General features: G+C 44.8%; 1 protein-coding gene across 1 annotated transcript; it reads right to left on the reverse strand.

Moving 5' to 3' along the window:
* Positions 1 to 2764: 2764 nt before the first annotated feature.
* On the reverse strand, positions 2765 to 14622 carry Rtl9 (retrotransposon Gag like 9). The gene is made up of 3 exons (XM_075958316.1): positions 14505 to 14622; positions 4384 to 8462; positions 2765 to 3870 (listed from the first exon to the last, which is right to left on the reverse strand). The coding sequence occupies exons 2-3, from the start codon at positions 8383 to 8385 to the stop codon at positions 3760 to 3762; spliced, it is 4113 nt and encodes a 1370-aa protein (XP_075814431.1). The 5' UTR covers positions 8386 to 8462; positions 14505 to 14622; the 3' UTR covers positions 2765 to 3759.
* Between the last annotated feature and the right edge of the window lie 794 nt (positions 14623 to 15416).

The raw sequence follows: 15416 nt of genomic DNA on the forward strand, positions 1-15416 counted from the left end.
GAGCAGGATTACTTTTTATTCAGACTTCCACTGTTATAAGCTTCAAATATTGGCTGATGTTCAGTAGCAAATTTGTTCAGTGATCCCTCAGAGGGGTCATCAAGGCTAAAAATAACAAAGCTTTATATGTACAGTAGTTCCCTTGTATAGGCATCTGGGAACAGATTTCACATGTTCAAATCCCAGCCCTACTGCTTTCTTTTCTCAGTAGCTTCAGGTCATGTGGTAGTAAGAACAAGAATAGCCTCCATGGGCTCTTATATTTGAATGCTTAGGCACTAGGAAGTGGAACTCTTTGAAAGGATTAGAAGGATTACAAGGTGTAGCCTTGTTGGAGAATGTGTGTCACTAGGGGTGGGCTTTGAGGTTTTAAAAGCCTAACAAGTCCCAGTGTCTCTCTCTGCCTACTGCCTGCAGACCAGGATGTAGAACTCTCAGCTACTTCACCCACACAACATCTGCCTGTGCTGCCATACTTCCCAACATGCTGATCATGGACTCAACCTCTGAAACTATAATGTGTTATTTTATGAGTTTCTATGGTCATTGTGTCTCTTCACAGCAATAGAAAGTGACTAAGATAGGGCAGTTACTTAACATTTCTGTGCCTAAAGTTCCTAGTCTAAAATAAGATCAGTATGGTCACCTGATTCTCAAAGTTGATAGTGGTTTTCTTGCAAAAGCATAAAGCTAAATCTGTCCAAAGAAGGTGTGTTAGACTTTTCATTGTTATAGTAACACACCTGACATAAACACCTCAAAATGAATAAAGACTTATTTTGGCTCACGATTTCCAAGGTTTCAGTCCATGGGTCACTGGCTCAGTTGTTTCTGGATAATAGTGACATGATGGCAGAAGGATGTGGCAGAACAAATTTGTTCAACCCATGGTACCCAAGAAGCAGAAAGAGACAGAGCAAAAGGGACCAAAGTGAGATAGAGTTTCTCCTGACCTACTTCCTCCAAAAACTCTACCTCTAAAGTTTCCAGTGCCTCCCAAAATAGTGCAACCAGCTGCTGACCAAGTTTCCAACATGGCTCAAACATAGGAGCCTATATTTAAGGGCCATTTCAGATCCAAATTGTAACTGGAGGCCAGTACTAGTTAAACCTCTCATTGTTGTGTCCCAGAATCAAAGTTCCCAGCTACAGTAAGCCTCTGTGTTCCCTTCTTCAGCTAAACTGGGGTCAAGTGGTGGCCCTACATGGTCATGGAGCAAGGTGCTCGCCACAAGGCAGTGGATCAGTCAAAAAACAACAAGCAGTGTAATTCTACTGAAATCTTCCCCCCAAAGAACTTCAGAAAATTCTCAAGGATTCTAAAACACACAGGTGAGGGCAGGAGTTGGTGATATCTAAGTTCTGCTTGCTTCTGGGGCGTTATTTTTATCCATAAGTGTGAGGTATAGAAAAACATGAACCACCATTTTTTTCCATCTGACAAAAATGGTCCCAAGTACTTAGGTATAGGATAGCCTGGCTCCATGAAGCTGCTGAGTGGCTCTTGAAATATTTCTAAAAATAGCTGCCAGGGTTGCTGGACAAGGGAATGGACTCTGAAAGAGTGATTGGCCTTCATCAGTTCCATTTATCTCTAGTGAGAAGAAAAAAAGCAAGAGGAAGATGAGCGGCTGCGGAAGAAAACTGAGAAATTGCCATTGCTGTCCATTATCGTGGCCATAAGAAAATGAGTTTTATTTTGAAGATATTTTCCTTCCTGTATGCATTTTACAGGCATGAGTTATGACTTCCGTATCAGACATTTCTTTTTCAGTAGATTTTTGCTTGATTTTCTGAGATAAAAGCAACCCTAGCTGAGCATGAACATCCACACTCTACTTGGGTCTAGACTGGGCCAGATGTAAGCCAATGGGCAAAGAAAAGAGGGTGAAAACTGGGTCCCCTGGGGCTGGTTGTCTCCTTGCCTGAAATTTGTGTTGCCCAACTTACTGAGCTTTTTTTTGTTTCCCGAAGCAACAGCACTAGTAATGGAGGCAGCCCCTAGAGCCAGATTCTCATGTACACTGCTGTGGGGCTGCCAGAGTGTCTGCCAGTCTTTGCTTTCCTGAGAATAATTTCCCTCTTCCTGGAATTAGATCCAATGTTTAGGGTAATGAGGCAGCAGACTCAGAGAGGTTTTTTGGTTCTGCCCTTGGTGTTCTTGGCATTCCTTCCACAAGACTAGATTATTTGGCCAACCAGTCTCCTGGACTATTGCATCAGGGGATCCAACTGTCTCTGACCCCTTCCTCTACCCTCCTCCAAACTGTCACCAACATAGATTTCTATAATGTTTCAAATGTTATCAATCCTTCTGTTTTTAAAATATCTTTGAATACTACACTACAGACGTTTTTACTGAACATATAAATTGGTCCTATTTATATAAAATTTCCTGTTTTCCTGCCTCTTGTTTTCAAGTCATCTTATCTGTATCATTTCCATGTATTCTTGCTTGTTGTACATCCCCTACTTAATTTCGGTGGAATTTTAATATGAGAAACGGTCTTACCTGTCCCCCAAACAGTGGCCAACTCATTGTGTTGAAAGAACTCAAGGGTAAGAAAGATAGCTTTCCAATATGCATCCCTAAGCCTGAATCTGATGCCCAGGCTCATATTGGAAGAAGAGACTCGACTCCCATAAAGTATTTTCTTGCCCATACATATGCAACTTTTCCCCTCCATACACACACAAAATAAAGGTTAAAAAAATTAGAGAACTCAATAAATCAAATTCTAATGTCCATAATTAATTCATTTTTCACAAATGGCCTTTATTTTTATGATTACAAATGTAATACATGCTTACTGTAGTGAATCTGGAAATCACAGAGAACAGTAAAAAGAAGAAAATTAAAAAACACCTATAACCCACCACCTGAAGGCAAACACGGTTCATATTATGTTCTAACTACCTACACCTGTTTAGACACCAAGACCCTTAAGAAGAGCGCTGGCCATAAAGCACAACAGCCAAGGGGAGCAAGGGCAATTAAGAACTGAGGGGATCACCCAGAGGTCATAGCTAGAGATTCCACACCAAAGGACAAGGGCCATAAGCAAGAGATCAGAAGCTAACAACACAAGAACAAGTTAGGTACTATAACACTGTAGTGAGATGGTGCTTGGCAAGGGTTTATAGCTCAGTACCTGTCACGTGGCACATTACCAACAACTGTTAGCCATTACTATCACTACTATTAATATTATGGGTCAAAACAAATGGTTCAGGATCGAGACTATAAACAGGGCAAGGGCCCTGGAGACCCATTTAGATACTACGAGTTGGGGCATATAAGGGTGATTCTACTGGTTTGAAAGGGTGGTATAGAAGTGGGTATCTCTCTCTTTATAGGCTCCCTGCCAGGTGGAATGGGACAAGGGTTTCCTCAAGTTTGCCTGATGATGCATGGCAAGACACTCTAAGGTGTTTGGAGGTAGGACATGATTTCTCCTGCCTAGACTTCTCCCTGGACCAAGAATTCAAACTGGCCTCGATGATGATGACGATGCTGATGGGAGTTCAGAACTTCATACACCGTACACTCTTATAGTCCACACTGATTGTCAGGGCAGGTCACAGGCATGTAGGTGAAAGAGAAGGTAAAGGCAACCAAAAAGGAGATAATGCGCCTGGAGGGGAAGGCTGGAAGGTGAAGGCAGCAAGGTTTATGATTAATAGCTGAATGGAATGGGTCCAGGAACCAGTCCTCAAGTTAGCAGCCAAGTCAGAAATCATGTACGACTTCAAGGAGTACTACTTGTTGGTGGGGGGCTTCTGTGCACTCTGTCGAAGGTGGTCATGAAGACTCTCCTTGGGGTCTACATGTTCTTTCAAGTAGTAACAGCGTTTCGAAACATGCTGGTGCTGTGAGAAAGGGGGAAAAAAGCATAAATAAGAACCACAATTCCTTTGACCAAAGGCACTCTATCTGATTACGTTCAGTAAACCAGCAAGTTGAAGAACTGGTTAATTTATCAGATGTGTAAAAAGTGTGGCCAAGTGCTAAGTTGATGAAATTCTCTGGAGACTTGAGTCCATAACACATGTGGCTAGAAGTAGGACCCAGTCCATAAAAGAAGTCTCGCCCTTAAAACTCCACTTGCAGTAAACAGAGAGTTGGGATTGGGCCTACTGAGTTTTCCTACAATCCGAAACCTTCAGTAACCTGAGTCAGACATGGTTCCTGAAAATGGCTAATAAAACCAAAATATCCCTACTCACTGATAAAATTCTACACTGGGCTCTTATGGTCTAGGAACTCAGTGCCTCCTCTAGGCTATTCCTTCATTCAACATGAAAGACTATGGGCTTTAATCCATCATCACTACTTCCTTATTTTTCTAATCAGAAACTGTGAGCATATGTCCCCCTGATTACCTCCTCGGTCTGCTGCTGAGAGCCCAGTTCGTTATCCATGGCCTCCTCATTGTTCCGCTTACAAGCTGTTGGCCCAGCTTGGCTTGAGTTGCCTGAGGATTCCTTCTCTTCAGCCAGCTGGCACTCAGTGTACAGAGACCTATCTATCAGCTCCTTTAGGCTGCCGGCCACCTTCAGGAAGATACGACCCATTTTGGTGGCAATGGCTTCCGAGAGTCCTTCCAGAAACCTGGTCCGTAGAATGGCATCAGACCAAGATAAATGTCGGGCCAGCAGCAGGAAGTCAGTGGCATACTGCCTGACTGACTTCTGGCCCTGCTTGGGATGGCAAAGAACAGCACTTACGATGTCTATCTCGGACAGGGAGTCATATAAGCCCTGTGATCTTCTCAAGAAAGATTTATTTTCACTTGAGAGGGGGTTTCCTACCTCCATCTGCAAGATGGACCACCTTTCTGCTGCCCCCAGGTGAAGAGACACCAGAAACGCCATTTTCTCAGAATCGTCCAAAAACCCCTTCATTTGCTTCTCCTCATCAATCTCCTCTGTGTCTTCCTCCATAGAGGAAGCGGCCCGGGCTGCTTCTTGCTCTTCTAAGAGGTAACAGAGTGCTGGGGTCAGCATACCAAAGGATGGCACTTCTTTGGGTGGTGGCTTCTTCATTTCAGGGTTTGTGCCAGTCATGTGTGGTGTGCTCTTTGCCCCAGGGAAAAAGTGAGAGGTAGATGCCTCTCCCAAGTCTGGGGCTTTGTTACTCAGAGTGGGTGTCATTCCAAAGGCAGTCTGTGGTGTGGATATTGTTCCAGGTGCTGGGGTCCTCATGAGTGGTGTAGACATGTCTCCAGAGGTTGGGGCTGTCATTTGTGGCATGGCTATCCCTCCGGACGCTGTGGCCCTCAGTAGTGGTGTGGACATCATTCCTGAAGCTGAGGTTCTCATAAGAGGTGTAGATACTGCTCCAGAGCCCGGGGCTCTCAGTGGAGGATTAGCCATTCCCCCAGAAGCTGAATTTGTTGGCTGTGGCAAGGATGTAGCTCTAGAGCTCACGACTTTGGTTTGTAGAGTTGACATTGTCCCAGAAGGCATGGTTTTCATTAGTGGCATAGACATCTCTCCAGAAGTCATGGGTGACATCAAAGGCATGGGCATGGTTCCAGAGACTGAAGCCCTCATTAGTGGCTTGGACATCTCTCCAGACATCACAGTTGCTGGTTGTGTGGTGGACATAATTCCAGGACCTGGAGTTCTCTCTAACTCTGTGGCCACAGCTCCAGCAGAGGGTCTCCTAAGTGCTGTAGATATGGCCAAAGAGGCTGGTGCTCTGACTGGTGGTGGAGATATCCCTGCAGTGACTGGAGCTCGCACTGGGAGTGAACACATATCTCCACAAGCTGTGGTCATCATTTGAGGTATGGACTTTGCTCTAGAAGCTGGGGTTCTCATCAGTGGCGTGGATATCATTCCAGAATCTGTGGGTATCAGAATTGGTGTGGAATCTGATACAGGGACTGAAACCCTCAGAGGTGGCATGGACATCATACTTGAGGCTGTGCCTGTCATGTGTGGATCAGATGTTGTCTCATAAACCGGGGCTCTTGGCGATGAACCTGTCTCTCCAGAACCTGGAGGTCTCATTAGTAGCAGAGGCCTCTCTCCACAGGATGAGGCTTTTGAGAGCAATGGAGCCATGTCTGATGAATCTGGGGCTCTCGTTAGGGGTGTGGACATTGTTCCAGAGCCCTGGGATCTCATCTGCATCCCTCCCAAAGCAATGGGTCTCGTGAGTGGTGTGGATACGCCTCCAGAGTCTTGAATGTTTATTGGCTGACTAGGCATCTTCTCAGAGGCTGTGGCTCTCATTAGTGATGAGGATGATGCTCCAGGACCCGGGACTCTTGTTAGAGGCATGGCCATGCCTCCAGAGGTGGTGGTTGGTATCTGTGATGGAGACATTGCTCCGGAAGCTGCGGCTCTCATTAGTGGTATGGACACACCTCCCGAGGCTAGGTCTGTTGTGTGTGGCATGGACAGAACTCCAGAAGCTGTGTCTCTCATTAGTGATGCGGGCATTGCTCCAGAAGCTGCAGTTGTCATTTGTTGCATGAACATTCCAGAAGCCTTGGATGCCGTTAGTGGCTTGGACAGTGCTCCAGAGCCTGGAGCTCTCATCTGTGGCATGGATATCACTCCTGAGGCTGTGTCTCTCATTAGCAGTGTGGATGTTGATCCAGAGGCTGTGGCTCTCATTAGTGGGGTAGACACTGCTCCAGAGGCTGTGGCTCTCATTTGTGATGTAGATGTCAATCCTGAGGCTGTGGTTCTTATTTGTGATGTGGACATTGATCCAGTGACAGGAGCTCGAATTTTCTGTGTGGACACTGACCCAGAGGTTGCAACTGTTGGTTGTGACCCAGGCGTTATTTCAGAGGTTGTAGCTATACCTGGCTGGATGGACATCCCTCCAGAAGTCGAAGCCCTTATTCGCTGTGCAGAAACTGCTCCATTTGCTGTGGCCTTCATAAAGCCCATGGGCATTGTTCCAGGTGTTTTGGCCATTGTTAAATGTGTAGACATCACACTAGAGGCTGTGGTTGACATTTGTTCGGTGAACATTGCCCCAGGGCTTGTGGCAGCCATCACTGGCGTGGACATTGATCCAGAGACTGGAACTGTCTTTTGTGATGTGGCCATAATTCCAGAGGCAGGGACTCTCATTAGCTGTAAGGGCATTGTCCCCGTATCAGAAGCTCTCCCTGGTAGTGTGGACATCATTCCAGTGGCTGGGATTCTTCCTGGTGGAGCAGACATGATTTCAGGGTTGATATTTTGTGCTATGTCTGGGGACATCACTCCAGAACCAGATGCTGACATCAGTTGAGTGGGCATCACTGTGGAGGTGAGAGCAGTCATTAGCAGTGGGGACATCACCTCGGCCTCTGGGACCGACTTTGGTACTGTGGCTATATCTCCAGTATCTGGAACTGACAGCAGTGGTGCAGACATTGCTCCAGAGTCAGAAACTGGCATTGGCAGTGAAGACATGACTCCAGGGTCTGAGCCTGACATGAGTTCCATGGGAATTCCTTCGGGGTCTTGAGGGTTTGTTGGCTGAGTTGAGGTCTCTCCAGAAGCAAGGGCTGACATGATCAGAGAAGATAGCACTTCAGAGTCTGTACCTGACATTAGCAGTGATGATATCTCCCCAGAAGCTAGAGCAGTCATTAACACTTTTGACATTGCTTCTGTATCCTCATCTGTAATTTGCAATGGGGACATTGCTTCAGAGCCTGGAGCTGTCATTGGTGGTGTGGATGCCACTCCGGGGTTCATATCTGGAAGGAGGAGTGGGGATATCTCACCAGGATCTGATCCCAGCATTAACGATGCTTCAGAAGATGAAGTACTCATTATGGGCACAGATACCACTCCAGAGGATGGAACTGGCATCGCCAGTGGTGATACCTCTGCAGAATCTGATGCTGCCATTAGTGCTGTGGACATAGTCCCAAAGTCAGGAATTGTCATCATCCCTGGAGACATTAATCCGTAGTCTGAAGTAGACAACAATGGGGACAATGTTCCAGAATCTGAGGCTGGCATTAACAGTGGAGACAGTGTCCCGGAATCTGAGGCAGGCATTAGAAGTGGGGACAGTGTTCCAGAATCTGAGGCTGTCATTAGCAGGGGAGACAGTGTCCCAGAATCTGAAGCTGACATCAGCTGTGGGGACAATGTCCCAGAGTGTGGTGTTCCCATGACAGGTGTGGTGGGCAGAATGTCAAAGGCTGGGGACGTCATCAGCTGTGTAGATGTCCCTCCGGGATCTGAGGCTGAAGTGGAGACTATAGGCAACTGCAATGGAGATTGCAGGATTTGAACCTCTGCTCTGGTCTCTGCCACTGGTCTGGAGAAAGCTGCCCCCCTGTTTTGGGGGTCAGCATTTTCCTCCCTCATCATATTGTTGAAACGCAGTGAATGCAATGGTATTGATGTATCGGCCATGGCTACAGGACAAGGCAGATAGAGACTCTAGTGTGTTGGCATCAGAGCCCTGGGGAAGCCCCAGAAATCAAGAAAATCTGTAAATGAAAAAGAAGTTTAAAGGTCAAAAGCCAATTTCAGGAATAAATTCTAATAATTCATAGAGACCTACTTTTATGAGTTGACATGCATATGACTTTTAAGGTTATTCTATCAGTTCAAAGAAACTATATAGCAAATACCCCCAAATCTGGAGCAATGTTCCTTTCAAACTCTGTCCTTTTTAAACCAACCCATCCAGTTAGTTACACAGCACAGCCTCAATCTTTTTAAATGTCAACAGCAGGCTCCGGAGCCGAGGAAGTCCTGTCTCAAATGGGTCAGCAGCACCACCTTCTGGCCAACAACAAAAAGTTCAGGGTTTTTTGACAGTGCTTTTCAACTACAGAAGTCAAAAGTCTACCCAGGTACTGGTAGGCAAGAATCAGAGAGCCTTTGATAATTATTAGTTCCTAATACACATTGAATACCACTGATTATTTAACCCATATTGTACTATTATGATATCCCTGAATGTCTTTCTTAGGAAAAGTAGCACATTAATCTGATCAATGACTGAGAATAGCATTCCACAAAGTAAAATTTTGCTTAATACTGTCATTATTATCACTATTAATAACAGCCACCACTGCAATACTGGTTACTCGGTAGGTGCATGAATATCACTGAACTTTAACTGTACAGAATTTTAAACTGCCTGTGATATGCAAGACTTTGCAACCCTGATTACACTTGGGTCTTAAATTATTATTTCCATTGTGACAGCTTTCTAAGATTAGCAAACATTGTAGCTAAAATAAGGCCACAGTGATGGTAACACTGTATCTTTGCCTCTTCACCCTTTTCTTGAGGTTGCATGGTCTTTGGTATCACTAAGGATGCGTGTAATTGTTTGTCTGACATCCAAGACTGTAAATCAACAGCAGCTTAGTCTTTGTTAATGTGCAGAATCAAGTTGCCCTGTTTCCCTGAAAGGGAGCTGCTTACTCCCATAGCCTCACCTCCCTGTCCTGCTTCCATAAGCACCCACAGAAGGGATGCTTTGACACACAAGTTGTAGACCCATGCAGACAATCATATAAGATTAGCATATCCCCATAGCCTGATCATGCCCTAAAAGGCTGGATACTGGGGAACCATGTCAAAGAAATCATCAGTCTCATGGCTTTGTGCTTCCATCACAAGGGGAACACTGACAGCAAATATACCAACAGCAAGCAGGACTGGAGTGTGCACTGGCTGGTAGTTCTTCTAGGCACTTTACCTGCCTTACATCATTTCACTCACACCGTAACACTCCGAGATATCTAGCGGTCCTCCTTACGCTGGGAGAATGAAGACACACAGAAATTTGATCATTTGCGTGTGACTTAAAAGATTCTCTGGCCCATTCAATTCTATAGCCCCCTACTCCTCGCTAACGGGCTGTAATGATTCACTTCTTTTCATCCTCAAACCCATTGACTAGATAACCCCAAGGTAAGGTGCCAAAGAAATACTAGAGACCTGCTGACACTTCAGTTACCTTAATCTTAATTCATGCCATGGGAAAGATGAGCCAAGAGATCCTACAACTCCACCTTCCATTATCAAAGAATCCTTGTACGTACCCCAATTTTCCACTAGGCACAACTTAGAAAGATCTTACCTTACCAGTGACAGAGAAGACTGATTGTGCCCTTTGCACTGCAGCTCTTTTGGTCTGACCAATTGACTTATACCCCGTGCCAGTTCATTGCAGCAAGGCCCAATGCCCGCAGCTGTTCTCGGCAATCTCCCTTAGCTATCCCCTGCCACACCCCCCTCTTGCCCGCCAGCCAGCCTGCCGGCCCGCCCACCCGCCCCACTGCTCTTGACTTGCTAGTGCATGCTCTGGCTCTCTGGTCCCAGATTCCTGCCTCTATATAGGCTCTGACATTTGCCGCTGGCCGCCTTTCACTTGTCAGCCCTCCAGCCGCTCCGCTTTAGCTCTTGACCTTTGCCCCTTGCCTCCAGAAATCCCACCAGCCTCTACCTCACATCATTCTGGCCATCTCTGACTACCCCAAAGAGATCGTCACAATGAAAGAAATGAACTGGAAAGTGTCCTCGATCAGGAAATGAAACCTGCAGGTCTCTGCAACTAGGCGAGCACAGCTACTCAGGGTCCTAGATAATGCAGCTGCCCAGACTAAGAAGTGCTGGCTCAGTGTTAGAGGGAAGGACTAGGGCTGAGGACCCAGAGAAGTAGCATCAGTGAAACTCAAGGAGGTTCAACGGTAGAAAAGGCAGGGAGACTGAGTGGTATGGACTGGGAACTGAAGACCTTAACAATGACCCATAGTCACGAGAATTTTTCAAAACTAATATGCCCTAGTGACAGAGACAGGGTGCAATCTAGTGGCCACTGTCCGTGCTGCAAATCTAGGATTCAACAGGAAATTCCATAGGTTTCAAAGACCTGGCAAGAATATCATACTTAAGTATGCCCAGTGAGGACTCATCTCAGATAAACAAGGATGGAGCCTGCTTTCTAGAAGGAGGCACAAGGTCAGAGAAGAGGCACAGAAAAGTAACAAGATTCCCTCCCCACTCTCTTTTACTTTTTCAATACTGGGGATGCAACCTAGGATCTTATACATGCCACCCAAGCTGTCTACTCCTGGGACACACCCCCAGATCCACTCTAGGATTTCAGATTAATGCTACTGAAGCATCCTTTAGTCTGGGGGCAGAATTGGCCATTACACTTCAGACAGTCAAAGCCATCAGGTGAAGTTCAAGGAACTCAGGTTTATGGACTCAAAATTGGATGTCAGAGCCATTTACAATTATCACCCAACAGCAACTCATAATAAGCAGCAGACCATAATGAGCCTTTGGGCTATGTACTAGATACATATTACATTATCTTGCATTATATTATATTATCTTCCCGGCAACATGTGGAAGGTAGTTACTGCTGTCATTTTATTTGACAAGTAGAGAAACGGGCTTGGAAAAAAAAATCTATGACCAAGCTCGCAGAACTAGTCCCAATAAGAAAAGTTGAGTTTGAACCCTGATCAATTTGCCTCAGAAATCATTTTCTGTTTACAGTCTATGGCTAGAAACACTCCAAATGCTCTCCTTGCTGACAGATGCCCACCCCACCAAGGAAGGAAATTCTCTTACCCCAAGTGGTTAAACTATAGTAGCAGCAGCAGTGATGTTAGTGGCAGGCATAGTAAGGCCTGGCCTTGAATACTCTTCTCATAGGTCAACAATTGTGCCAAGGGCTTTGTGAGGGTTATCCCATTTGTTCTGTACAACTAGCCCTTGAGCTAGACCTTGGTAATTCCCAGTTTACTGATGGGAAAGTTGAGCTTCAACAGGTGTTGTGGTTTAAGTGTAAAGTGGTCCCCGACATGTTTGTGCATTTGAATACCTGGTCGCTGGCTGGTGGAACGGTCTTGGAAGATTATGGAACATTTGGGACATAAGACACTGGTGCTGGGCTCTGGGAAGGCACTCTGCCCTCTTTCCAGTTTTGCCCTCTGCTTTCTGATGCATTCCGATGGGAGGTACCACCACCTCTGCATGCTGTGAGCTGGTGATGCCCAGCCACCACAACTCCCACATGCTGACACTCAGACCCTGGAAACTGTGAGCCCTCTGAAGTTGCTTTTATCAGGAATTTTGTCAGTGACAAGAGAAGTAACTAGCACAGTAGGTGACCATGACAAAACAAAGAACAAAGAAACGCACAGCTCTGCCGGACTTGAGTTCACTGCTCAAAATGAAACTTTCCGATCGGTTTCCCCCAAATGAAAAATCAGTCATAGAAAACCCATTTGTCAGGTCAGAAAGAAGGCTCAGCAGGTTAAGAAAAAGCACTTGTGATACAAGGCTGATGGCCAGAACCCGAGGTGGAGGGAGAGAATCAACCTCCAAAATTATCCTCAGATATGTGCTCCCTGGAAACATACATGCCTGCACTCACACCACACAACACACATGCACATGTATGCCCACACGTATGTCTGCAAACACATACACTCACAAATAATAATGATAATAATAATAAATGAAATGTAAAGAAAACCCATTATTTTAATAATAGCTTCACAACAACCACTGTTAATATTATTACTGTACCTAGTGATTAAAGCTAACAATTACTGTGTCAGGGACTGTAGTAAAGGCTTTGTTTACTTATGTGATCTCATCTAAGGAAGCATCCCTATGAGGTGGGTGTTATCCTCACCTTCATCATCCAGGTGAGAACCCAAAAACACAGAGACATTAACTAACTTTCCCAATGTCACCCAGTTACAGAGCTCAGTTATATATAAGAACAAAAAGTTGGAAATAACCTGAATACCTGATGCTAGAGAGCACAATTGCTTAAGGGTTAAATGAGCCTTGGTACGATTTAGCAGACCCTAATATATCTATTAAGAATCAGAATTTAATGTGGACTTAATTAAAGATCCATTTAAAATAAAATAAATGCATGCGTTTTTACTCTGTGTGATGTTGTACACATGTGTAATCCCCAAACTCAGAAGTCTGAGTCAGGAGAATTGAAAATTGGAGGCCACCTCTGAAAGTGAGGCTGTCTCAAAAGAAGAAAATTACAATTGTTTTAAATGTGCATATTTTAATAAAATTTGGTGAAATGATAATATAACTGCATTTCTCCAGAAAGTTAAAGTCTAGAAGAGCATTTTGAAATATTAACAGTAACCACACTTGAATGGCAGAATTACATAATATATTTATTTTCATTTTCCTTATCAATATTTTCTCATTTGCCTAAGATTGTCCCATTATAGTTATTTGCAAAGAAAATAAACAAAAGTTAGTTTCCCTTTGTAAACATGTCTGACTCCCTGTGTGTCTATGTCTAGCCCTTTCCAGTCCTCTGCATGCACTTCTGAGGGATGCCCAAAATTCTCCCACAAGCAACCTTCCCCCCCGCAAAAAAAAAAACTTAACAGTTGCACCAGTTGGGCCTTTCCTTCTGAAGTGACCTCTAAAATTGTATCTTGGGTGGCTCACTATTATTGCTTTTCTTGGTTTATATATAAAAATTATTCTTTCTAACTTTTATTTGTGTTTAATACGCAAGTAATCTAGGAATTTGAAATCTCAGTCCAGATAAAGTCCTGAGACTACTCCACCCTGCTTCCCCACAAGTCCCACTGCTCGGGCTGCTCAGAGTTGGGTGTGTCTCCTTGCAAACTTTCTCTACTTGCAATGGCATTTAAAGTTTATATCATGCAATTGCTTGCAAAAACCCAGTGTGTGCAAAAAGCTACAGCTAGAAAACTGTGCTAGCCACTCCAAGGTTTCATGGTCTGGTCCACTGCGATAGTTTTCATCAGCTTGCTTCTAAGAAGGCTACTGAGAGAGGGCTTTTGCATGCTCAGCCTATTTGGGCACAGAGTTCTGTCTTATTAAAGTAAAAAGTCTCTAAGAATACAGAAAAGGAAGGTCTCCTAAGGCAGGAAAAGTCCACAAATTGCTGCTTAGCATCTCTCAGATCCCTCACGTATCCCACCCAGTCTGTGCTGATCAATACAGCTAGGAGGTGTCGAGCTCCTGCCGCCTTGCAAGAGGTAATTGAGTTTGGGGGATTGCAAGGCTAGCTGCTTGGGGAAATAAGAATAAACAAGAGACTGTTCAATATGTCAACAAATAGCTTTCTAGCTGTTGAAAATAAGGCTGCCTCTAGATTCCCAACAATATTTCCCCCAGCCCTAGAGAACACACACCCAGTTACCTGAAAACAGAGAAGCTTAAAGATCAAGCTCTAGTTCGGGGTCCCCTACCTTCCCCCATCATTCAGGAGAGAAACACACACACACACACACACACACACACTATTTTGCTCTCCATCAGATTTAACGCTTAAAATGCCCACCCAGTTCTTTGTAAATCAAGTGAGGAATGGTTAGCATTTACTAAGTTCTTGCTATGCCAAGCACTGTGCTAAGCATTTTACATACACTATATTATTTTATTGTACAAAATACCAATAAAGTGGAGGAGCTGCCCCCATTTTATAAAGCAGCTAAAGAGCTGAAGTAGAGAGAAATTAAAATGCAGTAACTTACCTTGGCTCTTACAGCTGAGAGGGAGTGAAGCTGGGCTTGTCACTCGGGTCTGTCTGACTCAGCCAGTGCTCTTAGCTCACGGGAGAGTCACACACGCTGTCTTTGAGTCTCTGAAGGGCTGTCATATGGAAGAGAGGGTAGGTGTGTTCTGGGTAGCTCCAAAGAAAAGGATTTGACTGTTACTTGGGAATTATGCTTTCATTGGATGTGCTGCAAATTCCCCCAAACAACATGTATATGCATGTCCAACTCTATAGGGAAAAGAACATTAGGAGAAGAGCAAACGGAACAGCCTTACATTAGGTGCCGTCCTGAAGGGTCTGTGGAATCAGCGAGAACAAGAGGACTGCAAATGGGCAGTATCCCAATTTTCTTAAATAAGGAAACTACATAGCAGTGTACTGTAAACTCCAGAGCTCTGTGCTTGATGTCAATCCTTAGAGATCCTGCAGCAGACTATGAGGCAGGTAATTTATAAGCAGTTACGATGTGAGTGGCATCAGGAGGTACCTAGTGGTACTCACAGGACTCTGCAAATGAGACCAGTCTCCCAGACTATTTCTAGCCATTGCAAAGCCCCCAAAGTGGGGGGGGGCTGACGTTGGGTTACCAGAGTTTTCCTTTTCCAAAGAAAGGCATTAAGAAACAAAACAACCCCAAATTATGATTTCCTAAAGAGAAAGGGCTTTCTTTAAGACACCACAAGAAAAGGAAATAATCTCAGAATAAAAGACAGTCCTTTCAACACAATACATTTGTCTCCCTTTTACAAATCATTTACTACATAGTCCTCAGGCTTTCTCCTTGCAGAGGGGGGGTGGGGGACAGGACACACTGCTGCAATATTTCTGGAGGATGGGAACTTGTCCAAGGACCTGCTTTCAGGAGTCACTCAGAGTTAAGATACCAACA

The sequence above is a fragment of the Microtus pennsylvanicus genome, chromosome X (assembly GCF_037038515.1).
Source record: "Microtus pennsylvanicus isolate mMicPen1 chromosome X, mMicPen1.hap1, whole genome shotgun sequence".
NCBI lineage: Eukaryota > Metazoa > Chordata > Mammalia > Rodentia > Cricetidae > Microtus > Microtus pennsylvanicus.